Genomic DNA, 23,721 nt, shown 5'->3' on the forward strand with positions numbered 1-23,721 from the left:
AAAATGATCCCTGTGTGAGAATATTCAAATAATGCAAGTTACCCTGCACCGTGACAGGATGTCAAACAGAAGCTATAGCCCCTTCTCAGCAGATGTTGAATAAAGTATTCTGTTATTTAACTAAAGGAAAAGAAGCAATACCATAGCAAATAATTTAAAGTCATACATTCAAAATATAATTTAAGTAAAAAAAAGCATTAGAATCTAAATGTATGAAAAGTCGAAAAGTTAAGTACTCATTCTGCATAACAGCCTATTTCAGAATAATATATACATTAAAGGTGGGGTATGTAATTTATTTCAGATACACTTTTTGTTACATTCCATGGAATGCTCTTAACATCCCAATAGCAATGAATATATTAAATGCTTTGACAATAAATACATTAAAAAATGTCACCTGTGGAAGCCGTAGTACTGTAAAAAGCACGACCAATAATTTTAGCCGGCCCGGCTAAAGTAACTGGATGGCCTACCTGCAGGGGCGGCGCCAGGGGGGAGCTAGGGGGTGCTGAAGCACCCCCCAGGATTGTCAAAGCACCCCCTAAGCACCCCCAAGAAATATGTTTTATTTTTTTAATTATTATTATTATTAAATTAGAAAAATTATTGATTACATCAATGCATATGTGAAACAAACATATGTTTTACCAAAAACATAAAGCCAACACAGGTGATATGATTAGGCCAATGGCCAGCACCCATTCAATTTTTGACCTACTCATAGGCTAAATTACTTTGTGACACTTGAGTGACTTCCTGTTAGCTAGAGCGCCAAATGATTTGCTAACAGCAATGTGAAAGATGGATCGTTTTTTAGTCCTTAAAAGTCCACGTGTGGACACTCAATTAAAACCACCTGAAAGCGAGAGGGATTCTGCACATAATAGCCTAGCGTTGTGAGTACAAGTATTCTCTGGTCTTTGTGTTTCATTCAAGCTCTGCTCTATTGCGGCTTTCACACCAGCGCTTTTCCCTTTCTAGCTCCGAGCTAGAGCTTTTCTGGTTCAGCTCCGGTTTCCCTTTTCTGCTCCCGCTCTGTTCACACCGCCCAGCACCCAACTGGTGCTGCCGCTACTGCGTCATGACGTCATCGTTTACATCGCTGATTTGCTCCCCAACGGCATTACGGCGCTCACAACAACGGGGAACTGCGTCGGGTCGATGATCGTGTTGCTTTTAATCACACGAAGCCAGATTAAATTGAATAACGACTTCTCCAACCTTATACTTTTCTCCAGAGTGCCGTGGTTCATTGTTTATTAATGTGTTTCTGCAGCATTTACCGACCACTGCAGTGTTGGCTGCTCTTCCACGGGAGTTTATTCTCCTCCGTTAGCTCCCGGTTAGCTCACACTGCTGCGGCCGCTCTAAAGTATTCACTGTCCGACTCACACAAGCAGCTGATACATATCCCCAGTTCCCCTTAGCCTAAGTGAATGTGTGTCAGTCTGAATTGACGCTGTTTGGTATCACAACGCTGTTATGAAAGTTTCTCTGGTATAAAATGGGTGATGTTAGCATAGCAACCGAAGCTAAACTGACTACTGTAGTGCCGAGAGATATGGAGTCAGAGGCGGTGCAAGGAAGGTGCAAGAATAGTAATTTATTCACAAGCTGTAAAGGACATGTTGTCGGGTCGCAGCCCGGGTCGACAAGAGAGAGCCAAGAGGGTACACACTATTTATAGGTAACCCATAACATGTCCGTGTGGGAACAATAACCGCAACTGTAGTTCCAAGTTTGAATTATGTCCCAGTGGTTAAATAGGTGGTCACCACACAAGCCCCCCCCAGAATTCAAACATGGCAAAAAAATATATATCCCCACGTCCGTGGAGGAAGCACCACAAGGGCCGAGGAGGGTGGGGCCGCAGGTGAGGGCAGGGGGGGCGGGCCGTCGTAAGGGGGCCGCAGTAGGTGTCGCGGAGAACCCAGCAGGAAAGAGCGCAACCTCGGCAGGCGTCGAGGTATCCCCGGAAGAGAGGAGCAGTCCCCCCGGGAGGAAGGAGCGCAACCCGGCCGCAGGCAGACGTGCAACGGCGGTGGGCACGAAGTCCTCGGCAGGTGTCGAGGTATCCCCGGGAAGTAGGAGAGCAACCCGGCCGCAGGCAGAAGTGCCGCGGCGGCGGGCATGAAGTCCTCAGCAGGCGCTGAGGCATGGGAAGCAGGAGAGGCCAGACAGGGTCCCGGAGCGCGCCACTCATGGGCCGATGGAGCATGGGTGACGTCCGGAACTGTCGAGGTGAGAGGGGGTCCAGGAGTGCGCCACCCAGGCGCCGATGAACGTGAGTGGCGTCTGGATATCCCCGGAAGGCAGGAGAGGCCAGACAGGCTCCGGAGCGCGCCACCCACGGGCCGATGGCAGCATGGGCGACGTCCAAAACCGTCGAGGCGAGGTCCAGGAGTGCACCACCCAGGCGTCGATGAAAACGTGAGTGGCGTCTGGAACCGCCGTGGAGGTGGTGAAAAAGGTGAGAGTGTCCACATGAGGTCAACAGGCTGGTCAAACCTCCTCTCCGGTACCAGAAAAAAAAAAAAAAAAAAAAAAACTCAAAAGGGCCGATAGCCATTAGCACTAGCCGTCGTTAGCCCCAGCCGTCGTTAGCCCCACGTGGTTAGCCGCTAGCTGGCAGCCATGGGTAGCTGCCAGCCGTCGTTAGCCCCACGTGGTTAGCAGCCGGGATGTGCAGCCGCACGCCCCGAAGAACAAACCCACGAGGTAGCAATGGGGTTGCTGGTCGACCCAGCAGGTCGTGCATCGTCCCCCCGTTGGATAGAAAGCCAATGCGGGAATGGCGAGCAACGTCTCCAGCCTTCTGCGGAGCGCGCACCGAGCCTCAGTCCGCGTGCCGGTGGCAGCCACGGACGTCTCCAATCAAACCCCGGCATTTCGAGAAAGGAACTCGAGTTCCTTTTGCCGTGTTCGGCTCCGTCCCGGAAACTTCTCAAGACGTATCAGGGTCACCAGTGTAGTGCCGAGAGATATGGAGTCAGAGGCGGTGCAAGGAAGGTGCAAGAATAGTAATTTATTCACAAGCTGTAAAGGACATGTTGTCGGGTCGCAGCCCGGGTCGACAAGAGAGAGCCAAGAGGGTACATACTATTTATAGGTAACCCATAACATGTCCGTGTGGGAACAATAACCGCAACTGTAGTTCCAAGTTTTAATTATGTCCCAGTGGTTAAATAGGTGGTCACCACACTACTTGCTATTGCTATCCTATTGTGGCATAAACCGTTTTCTACAGGCACATTTTACCGGCGTATTTTTATAATGATTCTACTTGTGATAGTCGGACACGACAACCTGTGCAGCCCATGTATTGATTCCATCCGATAGCTGCTATAATACAAAACAAAACGTCTGCCTCTCTCCACAATGATCAATAACAATGAACGGATGGTCAAAGTAAGGTACAAATAAACAGAATCACACGAAGCCTGGTTAGTGTTGCCTGACTTTATAAAGTGTGTTTATAAGCACTACTGCTTGTAGGCAGGCATGACAGTCGACCCATGTTCAGGGGAGGAGGGTTTAGTTTCCTGCACGCCTCGACGTAAGAGAGACGTAAGCGACGCCACCTCTTAGCTCCGAAGCTCTTGCCTCTAGACCGACAATTTTTTGGAGCTGGAAGTGAACCCGATTCCGGAGCTAAGAGTCGGCGCCGCTGCGGTGTGAACAGGAAAAACCGGCGCTTTTCAGGCTCCAGCTCCGAGCCGGAGCTGAAAAAGCGCTGGTGTGAAAGGGGCATGTGTGGGGCATGTGTGTGTGTGTGGCACGAGCCATTTTGTGTGCGTGTGTGCGCGAGCGAGAGCTCGCCTCGCGCACCGGTGGGTATCTACTGGAGATCGTTGTGGTTAGCATCTGGTGCTAGCTAGCCAAGCTAACGGGTATAAGGAGCTTTTTCAACAACAAGGTGGAGGGGGAACTCTCTCCTGTCAGACGGAGAGTCTCAGATAACCTCAGCTCAGGTGAAGTAAAGGACTCTCAGTGTTTAGATAGTTAACTTTAGTCTAGTTATCTCAGTGGGTCTCAAACGTTTTAAAAGGGTGTGTGATTTGTAAAATGTCTATGAAGAAATAGAAAATCTGTTTACAGTTCTGTTTTATATGGGTGTTGAGAGATGTATCCATAGATCTCTTAATGTTGCTCTCAAAGTGCACCAGATTGATGCTTTTAATTTCAATATTTTAAAAAATCTTCCCGGGGGAGCATGCCCCCGGACCCCACTAGAGGAGGTGAGGACCCCCCTAGAGGAGGTGAGGTCCATCCCCCACTTGTAAAAATAGCACTTTACCCCTGCTTACACCTATATGCCGTGAGCTGATTATCGAGCCTTCATTGTAACAGTCGCGGGTGCACTGTGTGTGCGTGTGGGGAGTGTTGCATTAGAAAATTCAACTGTAGCGCTGGTGCATTAATGGGAAACCCTTAATGTTTGAGCACCCTCTATGAAACGTCAAGCTACCCCACAGCACCCCCTAGAGAAAATCTCTGGCGCCGCCACTGCCTACCTGCCTGTCAGCCTTCCATCTGTGCACAAACTTATCTCGTGCCCTCATTGGTCATGTGCGCGTTCGTGTGTGTTGGAGGAGGGGCTCTGTAAGGAAGTCTGAAGGAAGAGGCAGATCTTTTTCGGCTGCGTAGTTTCAAATTCTAGCGCACTCGAGCTGGTTTCTCCAAAATTAGGCTACATAGGCTACCTCACCTTTAATCTATGACTAATGATTGTGTATTCCTCACTAAAATGATGCAGCATTTAAAGGTGATTATTTCATCTGTTTAAACAGCTTGTTATTTTCACTAAGGGATCAATTCAATAAAGTTTATTTTAACCAATAACACATTGATTCAACATGTGTTGCTTATATCGTGTATTATTTATCAAAATCTTCAGTGACTAATGTCATCAAATCCATGTAGCTAGTAAAGTAAAACGTTTTTTTATTTGTTATTAAAGTGAACTGCAGTGAGAGTCCGAAACTGGTGTCACGATCTTGGTGTTATGTCACGGTTTTAGTGTTGTCTGTCTGGTAATGGGTTTTGTTTTGCTGTTCTGTTCTCCCTGTCTCTTGTTTTCCTCCTGTGTCTGATTGTCTCATTGCGTTCACCTGTTGCCCTTGTGTTTCTGCCTCCCTTACCCAGCTGTTTCTCGTCTGGTGATTACCCCTCTCTGTATTTAGTCTTTCCCTGTGTTCCCCTGTCGGTTCATTGTTTGTTTTTCCTGTCTCCCTCCATGTTGGTCATGACCGTGTTTTGGTATTGTATCTTCCTTGTGGCGTTTGGATTCTTGGACCCCAAAGCAGAGACAGACACAAGTAAAGTTCAAGGTGTTTAATAAATAATACTAGGCCAAGGCAGGTACTGTCGACAGGGAGCTGGCTGGTAGCAGAAAGGTCCAAAAACAAACAGAAGGGAAACGTTCCTGGCCAAAAACTCAAAAAGTTGCACAAAAACTGCAAAGAGAAACAAAAACCAGTAGGGCCTGGCTCGTTTCGTGGCATCTGCAGGCAGTGGCAAGTCCTTCCGGCATGCCACAGAGGCCACTACTCTGTGGTAGCTGTGGCAAGTACTTCCGGCATATGCCACAGAGGCCGCTACTCTGTGGTAGCTGTGGCAAGTACTTCCGGCATATGCCACAGAGGCCGCTACTCTGTGGTAGCTGTGGCAAGTACTTCCGGCATATGCCACAGAGGCCGCTACTCTGTGGTAGCTGTGGCAAGTACTTCCGGCATATGCCACAGATGCCACAACTTGCCGAGGCATCTGCCGCTGCTCAACGGGAGTTGCCACAAGATGCCAGAGTAAGAGAACGTTTACGGTAGCTGCCACTCGCCTTCCGTGGCAAATGCTGCTATTTAAACCCGTATTTATCGAGTAAAATGTCGCTGTTTTGGCATGACTTTATCGAACTGATCTGTTCACAGGACTGATGATCTGTGCACAGGGTTGGGTTGTAACTGAATACATGTAACGGCGTTACGTAATCAGAATACAAAAACCAAGTAGCCTAACTGTATTCAGCCCGCGTTACATTTGAAAAACAACTAATCCGAATACAGTTACTTTCGTAAACCTGAAGTGAATACATTTTGGAATACTTATTGGAATTATTGGTGGAAAAGTTTCCTCACAAAATGTATCCTAATATTCATTACCGGCAGAACTGTGTGCACAGCGCAGCAGCATGTCTGTGAGGCCCCGCCCCCGCACGCAGATGAGAGAGAGATCTCTTTTTAAATATATTGAAAGTTAGAAACGGAGATGGTTCGATAAAACGTGCAAGATAACGTTTATGTAGCATTTCTTTATTGTCGAAATGATGACATTTCATAACTGGATCAAATCAAAGTGAATGGCCTGCTGCTGCTGAAGGCATGGGGCAAATATAAGTCCTTTGCCTAATTTATAAAGTAAACCTTAGCATCTCACTAGCAGTGGCAACTGCAATCAGTTACAGCTGCCCTAAGTCTGTAGCCAAGTCTAATAACACCAGTGTACACGTTGCTGTGTCAATAAAGATATTTATTTGTTAATTATTTGTCTTTACTAGTCATACACCTGGTTTATCGTAGCAAGCAGTGGAAACTCCCCTCAAGAAGCGAAAATTGCCAAGGGCGTTGCAACCCTCACTCGCCAATATTTCATCATAAATATAGCACGTTTGTTTATTTTAGCAAACCATGCTCCAAGTAAAATTGAATAGAAATTATAATGTTTAAAAAAATAGAGATCGGACCATCAGTCCTGTGTACAGATCAGTTCGATAAAGTCATGCCAAAACAGCGACATTTTACACGATAAATACGGGTTTAAATAGCAGCATTTGCCACGGAAGGCGAGTGGCAGCTACAGTAAACGTTCTCTTACTCTGGCATCTTGTGGCAACTCCCGTTGAGCAGCGGCAGATGCCTCGGCAAGTTGTGGCATCTGTGGCATATGCCGGAAGGACTTGCCACAGCTACCACAGAGTAGCGGCCTCTGTGGCATATGCCAGAAGGACTTGCCACTGCCTACAGATGCCACGAAATGCACTTGCTGTCTCTCACAAAAACTCGGCCTGGGCTGCAGAGAGGCACTCTCGATCGACGAACAGCATTTAATTCTCTGGCAGAGAAGTGAGGTGAGGGCCAGGGTCTTAAATGCGGCTTTCACACCAGCGCTTTTCCCTTTCTAGCTCAGAGCGGGAGCTTTTCTGGTTCAGCTCCGGTTTCCCTTTTCTGCTCCCGCTCTGTTCACACCGCCCAGAGCAAAGGGGGAATACACGTTTCGCAATTATGCCACATCAAGGTGGAACGCTCTTCCCACAACTGTAAAGGAAAGTAAAACTATACTTACCTTCAAAACCTCTTAAAGAGCACCTTCGGGGGAGAGCATTGCAAAACTGGCCCCGGTAATGGTACAAATCTCAACCTGTCGTTCAATGGACAGCTTCCCCCCCCCCCCCATCTATGTATATACTCGCATTTTAGACTCTGTTACTAACTGTATATCTGTAGACTTGGTATGTCTTAAATGTCCGGTTAGGATGTATTAGAACGAAATCTAAAATGAAAATTGTAAATAAGCAATCTGTATGTAAAAAACCATCTGTATGTAAATTGTAAATAAGCCATCTGTATGTCAAATATGTCTTATATGTCTTAAATGATATGATGAATTGGAAATGGGGGACCGTGATGTAAACAAGACGAAAGTCTTTCTCTGGTCTGCATCCCCTTAACAATTGTATGTTTTGAGCTGTACTGTACTGTACCCAATATACAAGCTGTTAATAAACTTTTCAATCAATCAATCAATCAAGCCCGACTGGTGCTGCCGCTGCTGCGTCATGACGTCAACGTCAACGGCGTTCACAACAACAACAACAACAACAACAACGGGGAACTGCGTCGGGTCGATGATCGTGTTGCTTTTAATCACACGAAGCCAGATTAAATTAAATAACGACTTCTCCAACCTTATGCTTGTAGGCAGGCATGACAGTCGACCCATGTTCAGGGGAGGTGGGTTTAGTTTCCTGCACGCCTCGACGTAAGAGAGACGTAAGCGACGCCACCTCTTAGCTCCGAAGCTCTTGCCTCTAGACCGACAATTTTTTGGAGCTGGAAGTGAACCGGATTCCGGAGCTAAGAGGCGGCGCCGCTGCGGTGTGAACAGGAAAAACCGGCACTCTTCAGGCTCCAGCTCCGAGCCGGAGCTGAAAACGCGTTGGTGTGAAAGGGGCAAAAGAGCAGGTTGATTATGTGAGTGGGAACAGGTGCCTCATCTGCAGCCAGTAGAATACCAGCCACGCCCCCAGTCACACACCAGCCCTGCAGAGAAGGAGAGACACAGTAGTGAGGGGTAAAAGGAGCAAACAACAGGAAATAACACAAAAAAAACAAAAAACATGCATAAACATAACAGTACCCCCCCCTCAAAGGACGCCTCCTCGCGGCCTACCAGGCTTATCCGGATACCGGGCATAAAAGTCTCTCAAGAGATCAGGGTCCAAAATGAGCGAGCGAAAAACCCATTGTCGCTCCTCTGGCCCATACCCCTCCCAATCCACTTGGTACTGGTAGCCACGGCCCCGCCTTCGAACGTTCAGCAACCGCCGTACAGTGAAGGCCGAGTGGTTGTCGATGAGCCGGGGGGGGGGGGGAGGGGGTTCGGTCGGAGGGGGAAAGAGGACTGCAGGAAACTTTCTTGAGGAGTGACACATGAAAAGTTGGGTGCACCTTCAAGGCAAGAGGCAACTTGAGCCTAACCACACTAGGATTGATGACACGTTCAATCTCATAAGGTCCAATGTACCTGGGAGTGAGTTTCCGAGACTCAGTTTGTAGAGGGATTGGTAATCAGGAGCTGGTCGGCGGTGACGATCCGCCAGCCTCTGGTTCCGGGCGGAGGTGCGGGTGAGAGCTGCCCGGGATTCACGCCAGACTCTGCGGGCTCGCCGGAGATGCCCCTGCACCGAGGGAACCGCCACCTCTCTCTCTTGAACCAGAAAAAGGGGGGGTTGGAAGCCGTTAGAAGCCATAAATGGTGACATACCTGTGGCAGAGCACACCAGGGAGTTGTGGGCGTACTCAACCCACGGCAGATGAAAAGACCATGAGGCCGGGTTTCGAGAGGCAACACAACGAAGAGCCGTTCCCAGGTCCTGATTTGCCCACTCCGTCTGGCCATTGGTCTGGGGATGGTACCCAGAGGACAAGCTGGCCGACGCTCCCAATGCCTGGCAAAAGGCCCTCCATACTTGGGAGGAAAACTGCGGACCCCTGTCTGATACAATATCTACCATGCAGCCTAAAAACATGCTGGGTGAGAAGAGTGGCAGTCTCGAGGGCAGAAGCTAGTTTAGGCAGGGGGACAAAGTGCACAGCCTTAGAAAAACGGTCAACGATGGTCAGAATAGTGTTGTTACCGTCTGATGGTGGGAGACCAGTCACAAAATCCACCGCAATGTGGGACCAGGGCCGGTGGGGAATGCAAGGGGGCGAAGAAGACCAGCGGGGGCCTGATGTGAAGCTTTGCTAGTGGAACCTCGTCTAGAAGGGACAAAGAGGCTATCCTCAAAAAGGCACAAATGGAGGTGGCCGACATGCCTTGGTTGAGGAGCTTGTTGCCTGAATGGCTCAGAGTTTTTTCACGTAGCCCTGAGTGCCACTCTCCATTTTCTGACCCTTTCTTGGGATCCCGCCTGGCATTTGGAGGTCCACGGAGCCTCCAAAAGTCCTCTAAAAGACGCAAGGTCTGGAGGCCAGCTCGTGCTCCAGTACCGGTCCACACAGCCATGGTTCCGTGCTCCAGTGCCAGCCCACACAGCCATGGTACCGTGCTCCAGTACCATCCCACACAGCCATGGTTCCGGCTCCTGAACCGGCCCATACAGCCATGGTACCGTGCTCCAGTACCGTCCCACACAGCCATGGTCCAGGCTTCTGTTCCGGTCCCAGCAGCCATGGTCCCTGCTCCAGTACCAGCCCACACAGCCATGGTTCCGGCTTGTCGGTTCATTGTTTGTTTTTCCTGTCTGCCTCCATGTTGGTCACGACTGTGTTTTGGTATTGTATCTTCCTCGTGTTACCTATGTGTTATCCATGCCATGTTTTTTGCTGATCGGCTTTTGAAATAAAGCTCACTTTTGTTTATAGACCTTTACCTTTTTTGTAGTATGCATTTGGGTCCTACCTTTTCCGCGATTCTTAACAGAGATTTAACAACTGGTTTATTGCCAAGTAGGTTTTACACGAGGAATCTGTGTATGGCGCATACATAAATACAGTAAGAGAAGAAACACATCACAAAAAGGACCAAAAGGATTATAATAAAAACGATTTCAATGTAAGAAATACAAATAGAGAAATATTTAAACCAAACAAAATTATACAAAAAACTAAGTACAGTATAGTATGACAAAATAAAAAATAGTTAATATCATATATGAACAATGCTACATGATTTACATTTGTTCTTCACTCGTCCGATGAGGGTGGTGTCTTCGTGTCTTTACCCCATCCTGTGCATGTGTTTTTACACTCCACCAGTAATGATCAAAAGAAAGATTGAAAGTTTTAGATCAGATTTGAGTTCATCCTTAGCATTACATAATAGTATTGTGTTTGCTTGACAAAGGCTTAAGAGACCCTATCATGTATTGGGTGATAACCCTTTCCTGTATTGTGTTGTATAGGTTTGTGTGCATGTATATGGTCTGCAAAGGCTCAAATCCCTGTGTTTGTCTCTCCCCCCCATCACAACCAGAGCAGACTGGCCTCTGGTTTCAGACAGAGGGTGTTTCCTTTGAAACGTAAATGACAATGAGGAGACAAGACTCACGAGGAACACCAAACTTCCATTTCAAGTTAAGTGGGAAAAAAGAGCATGTACAATAACAACACACAATCAGTTAAAAAGTGGAAAATGCAAATATTCAGAAGGGCTTCCTAATGTTCTGTTGATTCTCTACAGTGCGTGCAATCAGTATCAGCTTGAGGGCACTTTGGGGCAAATAAAGAATTGAATTGAAAGTGCTCCTCTGGTGCCATACATTTGACATAGTGTTTTAGATCATTCATAACTAATGCCTTATATGGCAGAAGAGTGAATAAGGTGAGATACAGCATATATTTTTGCATTCGTTAACAAAGAGCTTTTTGAACATTAAAGCATATAACATGAGGCACAATACCAATATGAACCTGAAAATGAGCAAAATAGGGCCCGTTTAATATGGATTCAATAGGCTGTAAAAGTAATCAAATATGGTTACTGGAAACATCTTGATTTGGTTTCATAAATGAGAAGAGAAATGATGAGGTGAAACTTCTTTTACTTGTGTTGTCACTGTGTTGCTAACCTTTCCAAGATATCACCTGTCCAACAAACTGCTCATTTGGGGGTTATGCTTGGATGTTCTGCTTGTGTTTGTCTGTTCAAACACTGTGTCTGTTTCTCCACATGCAAACTAAAGAAAATATCACATGGATCACTTCTTGTCGGTGATGATAGAAGATTCTTCCTAGGAAACAGTGAGCACTCTCAGCTTTGTTTTGAGCAGCGAATGGCTGCAAGTCGAATGACAGGAGCAACACTACATCAACAGAGCCACAGTTAAAGTAGGAGCAAGGTGCAGGTATGCATGTGGTCCAACTGCTCCCTCTGTTGTGTCAAACAGGAAACTTCACGTTTCTTGACGACATGACCCAAAACTCCCACATCTCATTATTTATTCATTTTTATGATTATTAGACAAGTAACAATTTGTCCAGCAATCTGATCAATAATAAACAGCCTCATGCATGCTTTCATTTAGATTTTTATAATTCATTTGAAAAAAAAAAATATTTTATCAGAGACCCCTGAAAATGTATATGATATTTAAAAGTTAATAAGATAACTTGTATACAAATAAAAAAAGGTACAAGGAGCTGGGTATATAGGGGGGATGTTGCAGAAATCCATTGATGGATTTTTATCAAATTTGGTGCAGCCTGGAATTACTAGTATTACATTAGGATCTGACATTTAAAAAACTGCAGTCATTTCTTTAAAGAAAAATCGCAAGGGTAGCCTACACATGATATACTCAAATGTACTTATTTTGAAAACAGTATTGGAATGTTGTATTACCCAATCACAGAATAGACTGTTTGTCTATCATTACATTATATAAAAGATACTATAATATGTGCTTGTCTATTTACCAGGTAGATAGTCGTATGACAATAACTTTAATGCATACACAACTATAGGGACAGATGCGAGGTAGAGGTGCACGACAGGACAGGTGGCTTATGGGTAACTGAGTCATTGGTGTGTTGATGTCAGGGGGAGGAGAGAGACTCCAGACTCGGTCCGTGTGTGTTGGTGTGTAGATGTGAGTGCACGGTGAAGAATTCAGCCGCTGGAGGTCTTTTCTAAACGAATACAACTACTTATTAGTGTGGATAAAACCAATAAAGAAAACAAAACGAGGAGCACACATGCGAAAATGCGAGAAGAAATCCAGGAAGAGAGTGTGTGCTTATTAAAAATTCAGCGCGGGAGAACACACATTATCGCCCCTTTGGATGACCTGTGGCAGCACCGAGGATAAACTACAGCAGCTTCAAACATAACTGGATGGGCTGAAACGAAGCGGAGTTTTCACTAAAGAGCGAGTCCAAAGCATTTCCAAGCGACCAAAACCCAAAGGGAAGGGGAGGAGAGGGGGGCAAAGAAAACGCCCTGCTGCCTGTTGCTGGTATCTACACATTCAAACTTTATCGCCGAGTTGGAAAAATGCACTTTTCACTAAACGGGAGAGGATAACTCTAAAGTGTAACGCTATATTTTATAAGCTAAAAGTCACGCGGCTAGCTAGCCGAAGGCCCGCGCACTCGACAAGTTTCGGCACGCGAGGAAAAGCCTCTTCTTTGGGAATATTTTCTCCTCATTGTGCACACTATTCCTGGTGGAAGCGATTTGGGTGGGCTGAAAGCCCAAGGCTTGCTCCGCTAGGCCCACGGCCATTAGCCAGAGACAAAGCGTTTTCACATGTAAACTCACATACAGTTTGGAGAAGCTCTTCATAATTTTACCCAACTTTTTTTTAACGAGCCGACTCTGCAGCCATGTCGCTGGGAGCGGAGAGGAGGATGGAAACCCGGCTCAAGAAGCTGGAGGACATGATCAGAGAGCCCAGATCTGCCATAAACCTGGAAAGTTTGCTGGTAAGTCAACTGGGATACACCTCATCGATTATTAATGATGCCGTGTTGTCTGTGTGTTCACACGATAGACACGTATGCACACACTTAGCTATGCTATTGACATAATATGTCCTGCTTTTTTCTTCATTTCATTCCCCAAATGGGACCTGCTACGGTTAGCATTGTTGTTTTGACATAAGGCAGACAGACTGTCATGCTGCTGCCTATGACTATTCTTTATTGTTGTTTTCTATTTTTTCTCATGCACTTTCCATTCTGTCCTGAAATGAGATACCTTGACATTAATTCCCCTTAGAATTCAAATAGAAAAAGCTTTCAAAATAACAGCCTCATGGTGCAGGGATGTTCTGTAGACAGGCCTGATTAATAGTTAAGACTGAGTGCAGACAGTGCAGTTTGGGGCTCTGTGAAGCGTGTCTACAGATTAAGATTAACTAGTGGAGATTGTCCCACTTGGTGTGTTCATGGAGACTAATATTTCCGGCTAAAATCCCTTCTGGGTAACAGTATGGGGGCCCACCAGTCCCGGTGAGTCCCACCACCCACCAGGTATTCTGCTTTTCCTGCACTGATGGGCGATTAGAAAGATGTTCGCACCATGTTTTGCCTAAGACATAACCATTATATCTTGATACAATTGTGTTCTAAACAACTTTCCTGTCTTGGAGTTTTCTGAAAAGTACGATACAATGTAGGCTACAGCTTGGCGAGATCGATTGGTCAAATCAAAAACTGCTGAATCAAAACTCCCTATAGCATGCATATGTGAAACTAAACCAGTCACTTCATATCTGTATCTGTCAGCTCATTAAATTGTTCTCACATTCCATAAGTGAATGTTACTTTAAAGCCCTTGCATTGCATCAGTGCAGACAGGTTTGCATACACAGCATGTGAATCACACTTGCTTTGATATGTTTCTGTCTTGCTTCCCATTCCTGGGAAGTGAGCTGCTGCATTCCACTGCTGTTTCCTCTGAGCTGATTTTCACTCTTTTTTTAGTCTTGTCCCTGTGTTTACATGTGTATGATTGAATCACCTTTTAAAGCATTGCTTGAGAATTCAAAGTATTTCTTTACAATCAGAGGTGGAATATTCTGACGCAGTCTGATTTATAACTACAAGACGTTAAGATGTTAACCCGACAAAGTCAAAATCACTATTAGAATGTTCCAAACTGATAGGATCTGATACCAACATGCATCAGCAGTCAGATACCGAGGCAAAGGGAAGTTGTTGTCCTTTTTGCAAAAAGCAGGAGTTCGAGTTTACTGTTGGAGAATAAAGTTTAATAGCAAACGATACTCTGCAGTGAAGATAATATATATATGAAGTGGTGTGTCCCTTGAGATGTGCTTTTGGAGAGCCTTGTGATGACCTCAAGTTGCATAAGGCAGGGCAAAAATACCCTCATTGTGTATAGCATGACACAAGGCTGAACTAATAATAAGGTTCTCTGGCTAGTTCACTTAATAATGTACAGATTTTAAATGTATTTTCAGCTAAGTACCCCCTGACCATTGCTAAACATTTTTGGAAGGTTAAAAAAAAGCCTTTATAAAGAGGAAGAATACAGTACTGCACCATCACTGTTTTTCTAAACAAAATCGTACTAAAATAAATAGCCAGATGCTCCATTTGCTTACAAAACATAACGTTTTGTGTGATCATGCAATAACAAGATGACTCTGTTGCATCAAGTCTTTTTGAATGGTTGCACTTCCAATGAAGTAAGACACATTGGCCTCACGTCTTTCTCCTGGCTGTATGGCTGCTGCATTTCAACCCCAGAGCAATCTGTTTGGATCTAACACGGAGACTGGCTTCTTCCTGGTCAAATGGAACATGATCATGTGGGAGTTAACGATTGCAGAGAAAATAGAATAATAATAATAATGAACATAACAATAAAACTAAGTACACTTATGGAAACTAGTGACCCCATTGAGGAATACTGCTTTTGATTGACCCTTTTTCACCAGATAGTTTCTGGTGTTGTCTAGTGTCCACACGAACTAACAAATCTAAACTGAATGGAAAGCTCTTTGAATGCTTGGACCACATAAAGCTGGAGCCACCAACGTTGGGTGTTATACCTAATGTCACTCTGTTTACAAGGACTGAACATAAGGACCTCTAAACACTGGGCTCTTACTGTAAATCAGAGCCAGCTCTGTGTCACAGGACCTACTTTGGCTGTAAAGTAACATCCCTTTTAGCGGTGGTGTTTGAATCTCTGGGCCTCCTAACTGGATCTGACAGAGGGCAAACACACTGTCGGGTCTATCTTAAAAAGCATCACTTCACCCCTTTTAATGGGCCCCATCTAGCTTGGGACCCCCTGCACATACCCTCCCCTGTCCCCCCCTTACACTACTTGAGGCACTCCTGCTCTGTCCTCTCTTACCTTAAAAGATTTAGCAGAATACTTGCTTTAAACACCGGTGGTGTTTACTTCCTGCACGCGAGCCGGAGAGATAGAGGTGTTGAGTGTTTGAGACAAAAGTTGAGTGGGAAGCATGCGTAGGAGGGAGCAGGCTGCACTTTTCCATTTTGAGCTGCCTTGGAGCGAACACAGGGATCAAGAAGTTCTGTTGCTCACGGTGGGATTCAAACACACAGACAGTAAGGGCTCAGAAATTTCATTTTTGCAGGTGGAATAAAAAAAATGGCTTACTTTAAGTGCCTTAATAATTGCTCACAGGCTCATATTCAGTAAACGATGAATCACACATCTCCTGCTATTGTGGCATAGCAACAGCAAAAAAAAAGGAGCTTTGTTGACAACATAGAGTGGTGCAGTGATGATGTATTTTCATAGGCCGACCCGAAAGTTAGCAATCGCAAGGTCTTCTGACAAAAGCAATGGGAGCTTTCCATTGGATTTGGGAATATTGCAACAAATCGGCTCTGTGGCAGATACACAATATGATACTTACACATTTAGTTCAGCAGGTTAATATCCATATATTAACAACACTATGATTTTTGAAGTGTAAATACATTAGCCAGAAGTTAAAAGCTAACGTTATTTAGCCACTTCTTAGCAACCACTATGTGTATATATGACACAAAGTAGCTCTGGGATATTTACTGACTATTTTATGTCAAAGAACAAAATGTGAAAATCTATTGGGTTAACCACGGGGTTTAGGACTCATTCCTGCATCAGTCTATTGGGTTTGTACTTTTCATCGGACTTGAAGTAAGATGTATTTAGGGAGCAGTGGGCTGAATACCCCGAGGATACGGAAAGCTGACAGTGAGGAATCTGCAGCATCTGTCAAGTAAACCCCCTGACCTTCCTGTAAAGAAATCTAACCCTCTGTAAGCTGGGAAACGCAGTATTGTACTCTGACATTACAAATACGCAGCAGAGATTCATTTTAAAACTATTTTGTCATCTGTAATGAACCCTTCAATTGCACCTGCTTCCAAAAAGCACAGAATACTCAGCGAAAAGCATATACATGATGCTTTAATCGCACTATAAACTCTGGTAGTATAAACTGCAAATCACTATATTGCCTCTATCAGCGTTCGATCAACGCAACCTTCCCCTTGTGCAAACTGTAGAGATCATTATTTGGCAGCGCACCACTGCTGACGAGTTGACTTGGCAGCTCCAAGTACAAGAAGTGATTGTCGAGGGCAAGCAAAAAGAAGGGGCATTTCTCTTGATAAAGAAAAATATGGACACTTGATTGCGAGTCACATAAGTTCTGCCGTCCTGAAGGAAATGACCTCACTGAGTAAATAGTTGGCAGCTATATATGGGGCTCAAAGTCCCTGCGAATGACTGCACTTTCCCCTTTCACTTCTCAGCCTTATCTCTTTCTCTCTGGCTCTGCTTCTCCCTCAGCCCCCCTTCTCGGGGCTTGTTAAACACACTGCAGGTATTTTAACTGGAGCGCCAGTCCAAAGCCTTTTGATACAGCTGCAGAGCGGGCACTGCCAGATAACTTTATACACAGCACTTAAGTGTGAAGGATATTATGAGATATCAATAGCTGAGAGTTTGTCTGATGTCTTCCAGAACATGTCTTGGGGGCGGTCCCTGGGTGTCTCTTTCATTCACTGTGGTCCTGTCTTTACTCAGCATTAGGTGAACAAGGCATTTAAAACCTCAACATGTACGTGCTCAACATGTACTACATGTTACTATTTTTAGGCGCTTTAACACTTCACAAATATCATTTTTCTTTCAGGTTTTTCTGTAGGGCTGCACAATAATCTAAATAGCCGCTTTCACACTAATTACTTTGCCGTACTTAGTTCCCAGCACTTAGTGCCAGCACATAGTTCCCCTATGGAACTAAAGAGCAGATCGCGTTCACACCGGAATAAGTCCCTGAGGGAAGATTACGCAAATGAAGCCGCTGACGTCACTTCTTCTTCTTCTGCTTTGGGTTTACTGGCAGGCAGCAAACAACTTCACGGCGTATACTGCCTCCCGAAGTCCCCGGAGTTAGGGACTGGCTTCAGTAGAAGCTGCTGGGACTCCCAGCAGCTTCTACTGAAGCCTTCCGAGTAAATCACCATAACGCTGACACCTCCTCATCACTCCACTCCCATGTTTTTTTTTGTGTTGCCAGAAGTTAGTCTCTCTCCGTTGGTGCGCTATGCTAATGCTAATAATGCTAATGCCAGCAAATACAATGGTGGCTTCACAAAACTTTTCCGAGTTTTACGGGGCGTGGTTTGCAATTCGCCCTGCCAATCAGAAATTGGAACTTTTTTCTCCCCAGGAAAGTACCACCTCTAGCAGGGACTAAAAGGGGGGGTGAAAAGTTCTCTTGAACTAAGTTCTCTTTTTGGTGTGAACGCAAAATCCCAGGAACTATCGGAACTAAAAGGGAAAAGTACGGGGAAAAGTACTCCGGTGTGAAAGCGCCTATTGTATCAGAATTGCGATATGGACTTGTGCAATATCCAATTTGCATCTTGTGCAATATTTGGTAAAATATGTGAAAAGTCTTTCTAAACAAAGTATTGTGGTACTGCAGGGAAGTCCCGGTCTACAGACTTAATACAAATCCTTGTTTGTTACATATCCTTTTACAAAAAAAGCCCCCACCATGATCATTTTATTATAATTTTATAATTTAATAATCATGTTTCTGAAAAGGTCATTCCGTCCTAAATGGCAAATCATATCCAATTCCGCTTTCACTCAAAATGATTATTTATTTCCAAATCTCGCAGTTCTTTTTAAGTCTGCCCTCGACTAAAGATTTTTCTAGTTGACCAATAGTCGTCAATTTAGTCGACTAATCGTCGCACGTTTATGATATATTATGATTTTGTTTTCTTTTTCTCCCAAAAATAGTTTCAGTTTCAAAGGCTGAGAGAGATCATTATTAAAACATCATGGCACGTTCACGTTGTGCTAATATAAAATGAAACTGTAATGATGAACCTTTGAAATATAAATGACGTTTTATACGCGGAGTCACTGCGCACCGCACGGAAGAAGCAGTCCTCTGGTCAGCGGTATAAACAGCCGAAGCTCCGGTGATGATGTTAATGTGAGTGTGAACAAGCAGCGAGGATACACACTGAACATTAAGTTCATTAATTCCCTCATTCTTATCTGAATATAACAACCCAATAAATACTACACAGGAAACGGAAACACCAACAAATATGCGCGTCAGCAAAAAATAGCTCCGCACGTTAAGCCCTCATCATGGAATGAAAGCTTTAATTTCATTTTCTGAGGTCAGAACAATTATATAGGTCTATACTGTATGTTGAAATAAGGCAAGGCTGCTGCCTGACTCACTGCTGCTGGTTTCCTCCGATTATAATGAAGCTGTCATTCGAGAAGCTGCGCTCCGATGGCGTGGATTTTTTGACGACCTTTTCCTGTAGAGTTTACATGTCGCCTTGTGGGGTTCGTCCTCACATGCTCAGAATGATCCGAACTTTTGGATTTCCTAAAGCCCTGACTAACTAGTCGACTAATTGGGGGCAGCCATGGTTCTATTCATCTGGTTCTTTGTAAATTCAAGGAGTTGCATATTAGTTGAAGGGGTTCATCTTACTTTTCACCCTACTACAAACCCTACAAACTGCTTCAACATAAAACAAACTCCTGTGGTTATGTGTAGCATATCTAGATCTAGGGATACCATTTTTCTGCCCCTATTATATCCCAATATGTTTTCACTGATAGGCCACGAATGGTAGCCTATTTCTTCAAAAGTTGGCTAGTGTCAACATGGCAGCCATCACTTTTGAGCCCTGGACACCTTTATGAACTTGTGTTGTTTTGTATATAGAGTTGGTTATTCATTTCAACCCGAGTTTCTCTCTTCTATTGACATGTTCTTAGTTTATCCCTTCTCCCTATTATATCCTTTTATTTATTACTTATCTTCTCCTTCAGTATCTCCATTTTCTCATCTATTTTTTATCTCTTTGTCCTAACACGGGGACTTTTTCCTTTCTTGTGCGTCTCTGAGGGAGGTGGGGATAACCCCTGGGTCTCTTGTTCTGTTCTTACCCTGATAGTCAACCTGAGTGTCTGCTCCGTCTCCGGAGTGCAGTTGAGTTGCTCTCAGGCAAGCAGCAGCAGCAGCAGCAGCAGCAGCAGTCCTGGCTTCGATGTGCTAGCTGGATAGAAACACTGCCTTATAAGGCACTGAGGACGGTGGCCCCGGCCAATTTTTTTTCTCCTGCAAAACAAGCCAGTCTCTCTGCTCCACACCTCCTCTGGTGAGACTCTCGGTCCTCTCCGCTGTCTTTTTTTGGTTTTTGCTCCACTCCAGTGAAGAAGACCCCAGCGTCTTTCGGTTGTGCATGTCCTCAGCAGTCTTAAAATGTCACACTTCACCTCAGCTATGTCTGAAGAACTACTCACTCACCCACTTTATTAAAGTCGTAGATGGCCCATTGGACACATATTCATATTTCACTTCTGTCTCTGTACAAAATAGCCTAACTTATCTTAACGTCTTAGGAAATATGCTAATTAACTTTTTTTGCTGAGAGTCGGATGAAAAGCACAATACCACGTACAGTAAATATGTAGCTGCAGTCAGTTAGTTTAGCTTAGCAAAACAACTGGAAATGGGAAAAACCTCTAGCTTGGCTCTGTCTGAATGCAAACCAATTCTCCTTCCAGCACCTTACGAGCTTTTTTAATATATTGTCAGTTTAATCTGTAGAAAAGTTGTGTTGTGTTTTATGTCGTGTTATGGAGGAAGATTATTGGGCCATATGACTTCCTGGAGTTTTCAATGCAAGATACAAGGTCTACGATTTATTCACATGACGATATCAAACCCAGTCTTACAAGATACCACAGTGATATCAGAATGCAGACACCGCAGATATGTTGCTGTTGGACATCATTTAGTCCATCTAAATGTTTATTTATTAAGCACTTTTTAGACACATTTTCCACTATAATTTATAATTGGCTATTTTAGAATGAATCAGAAGTCAGGTAAAAGGAAGTTGTTGGTTCAACCGTGCCAGAAAAACAAGGAGCATGAGTCTAAATATATCCTTAATTAATCACATAATAATTCACAAATTCTTCTGTTATCAAGTTACAGTCAAAGTGCATTTTTTACAGCTTTTTTGTCAAATGGCTTCAAATGTTATCAAGCACTTTCTTGCTGGTTAGAGATACTCATCTACTAGCGACCAGCCTTTATTGAAATGCAAGTTTTGTTTCCTGGTTTCTCACACATCAGGTTTCCTGTTGGTTAAATGTTGTCGTTTATGTGACGACATGAACGCTCATCCGGCACACAGCACCATGTGTGACGCAGGATGTCAGGTGTCGTCACCGGGTGAAATAACAAGTTTAAAGGAAGTCCTCCTGGCCAACAGTCTGGCACATACTCCAGAGAGAACCACAACATGTCTTACTACATTTCATTTTTTGTACAGATTAAACAAACAAGTTATAACAAGTTAATTATTGCATTTAAAAGTGACTGACTGGAGTTGTTATGTGCAGGGTTCGTACGGGTGCTGGAAATCCTTGAAAATGCTTGAAATTGTACGAGGTGTTTTCAAGGTTTGAAAAGTGCTTGAATATGGGATAAAGTGCTTGAAATTGTAAATGCTTTACTTCGCTTTTTAGATTAAAAGAAAAATAAAGAAGTCGGAGCGCGCTTAATTGTTTCACTTTTACATAAAACAGCCCGGCTGCGGCCTTTCTATGCGCGTGACCGGCAAGTGTTTGTGTTACGTGTGACCTGGGCATTCTGATGAGTGATAGATGACTGTGTGCCAGGAGGTTGCGGTTTCAACGAGCGTTGGGTAGCAGAAGACAAATACAAGCCATGGCTAAGACGAGGGTCAAGCCCACGAGTAGCCTCCTGCAAAGTTTGCAAAAATAACGATGCGAGAGTCTGCGCTGACGAGCCACATGAAAGGTACGCCGTAGTAGAGCATTTTAGATTAGGCTAACGTTGCATGTTACGTTTGTTTAAGCTAACGTTAGCAAGCTGAATAGCGAACTCGATGAGGGTTAATAATAATTGCAGGGGACAATCATTTCAGAGGAGCGTACCTATGTTATGTGCGTTACAGTCGCCATCCTGTGGTGTTCAGAGGATGAAGCACTCACGGCATTTCGTGTTATAGTCACGAAATATAATCTATTGATTCGACACAGAGCGATTTTGAAAGCAATGTATTTCTACTGGTAGTATGTTTCGTGCCTAAACCAAATGTGACTTGCTCTATCGAAATCAGTTACATTGACCCGAAGACACATTTTCGTTTGTATTACTGGTCTGGGGGAAGCTCGCGAGTGTGTTTGTGTATTTTTGCGTTTGTTTCCCGGGAAACACTCACAAGAAACACCGGCTGTTGTTATACCTGCTGTGACGTTACATTAGTCCGTTCTCTGCTTGTAATTATGCCGAAGCTTCAAAGTTGTATTTATCATCTGAATTTGCCGAAACAAGTTTAATATTGTGAAAGCCAAGACTTTGTTTATTTGAAAACAGATGAAAACAAACTGTCTTTTATATAAAATTGAAGTATTATACAAGTACAACTACATTTAGCTTTAATCCCATGTAATTGTAGAATGAACACAGTCTTCCTTTGCAGATGTATAAGTCAGGTGTCTTGAGTAGTCAAAATTACCTACAAATCATTGTACACATTTGTAAATATTATTTTCCACTTGTTACCATTGTGAGTCTATTTTTATGCAGCTCTGTGTGATTTTGTGGCTACAATTCAGACTAATACACTACCAGAGGTGGAATAAGTACTCAGATGTTGTACTTGAGTAAAAGTAGAAGTACTCAGATCTTGTACTTGAGTAAAAGTAGAAGTACCAGAGTGTAGGAATACTCTGTTACAGTAAAAGTCCTACATTCACAATGTTCCTCAAGTAAAAGTATAAAAGTATTCTCATCAAAATATAGTTAAAGACAGTAAAAGTAGTCATTGTGCAGATTGGTCCATTTCAGAATAATATATATGATGTGTTTTATAATGATTGATCATTAAAGTGTTCTCAAAGCTGGTAAAGGTGCAGCTAGTTTGAATGTGTGTATATATATATATATATATATATATATATATATATATTAATGCTGTCAAAATTATCGCGTTAACGGCGGTAATTAATTTTTTGAATTAATTGCGTTAAAATATTTAACGCATTTAACGCATGTGCAGAATGGCCCGCCCCATACATCCCACCAGTGGCAGCGCTAGGGTATGGCTGGGTAGGCTACACCCATACCAAGAAATGGCTTAGCCCCATCTTGAAAAATGATGTTAAAGTAAGCAAAATAACTCTCCGCCAACTCTCGCCGAGAATTGCACAGACAGCAGTTAGTAAGATTGATTTCAGGAGCCACTTGTCTGGAAATACCGAAGACCAGAAACGGTTTTGAAAACTTTTGTCACGTAGTGATCGTCTTCTCAATAGAACATCTTTGATAATGTCTTCTGGCCAATCAGAATCAAGATAACGCACGTGGTGTTGTTGCAGGAAGTCCCGACGGAGAATACTTTTGCTGTAGTACAGGGGTGCACATAACTGGTACGCAGGTTATGTGCGTAATCTGAAATGCGTACCGTCACTTGTGTCACAAAGCGCATTTGCGTACCGACGTAGCCTACTTGTGAAGCTTTTCCAGAAGGCGGTTAGATCACCGGACGACAGAGTCGGTCTCCGTGTGCAGAGACAGGGCTGCTGTTAACGTCGGTCTGTACAACGGAATTGTGCCAAAACTACGCCAACCGGCTGCGGAGGGAGACTCCCCCCCTTCACTGGAGAACTGCGCTAAAACAGCTGATCACAACGTTCACACTCTGTGGTCACGAAGTACTCCACTAGCCCCCCCCCTGTCGACTTTCCTGAAGTACTACCCCGTTGATAGAAATCAACACGTAATGAATTAAGACCCCACGGTTTGATGATACTGTATGTTAAATGGATATATCCGCCTTCTTTCATTTATCTTTCCATTCCCACAACAATATACATAAATAAATGGCATATTTTGGACATAGTTCGAATGGTGAG

General features: G+C 44.1%; 1 protein-coding gene across 1 annotated transcript in view; it reads left to right on the forward strand.

The window, feature by feature from the left end:
- The first annotated feature begins 12,322 nt into the window (after positions 1-12,322).
- The window catches only part of rock2a (rho-associated, coiled-coil containing protein kinase 2a), a 56,613-nt gene continuing 45,214 nt past the window's right edge, over positions 12,323-23,721 (forward strand). The window contains 1 exon segment of the mRNA XM_034205981.1: positions 12,323-13,205. Within this exon segment, the coding sequence (XP_034061872.1) occupies positions 13,107-13,205 (99 nt within the window). The 5' untranslated portion in view covers positions 12,323-13,106.

This window comes from Gymnodraco acuticeps, unplaced genomic scaffold, assembly GCF_902827175.1.
Source record: "Gymnodraco acuticeps unplaced genomic scaffold, fGymAcu1.1, whole genome shotgun sequence".
Taxonomy (NCBI): Eukaryota; Metazoa; Chordata; class Actinopteri; order Perciformes; family Bathydraconidae; genus Gymnodraco; species Gymnodraco acuticeps.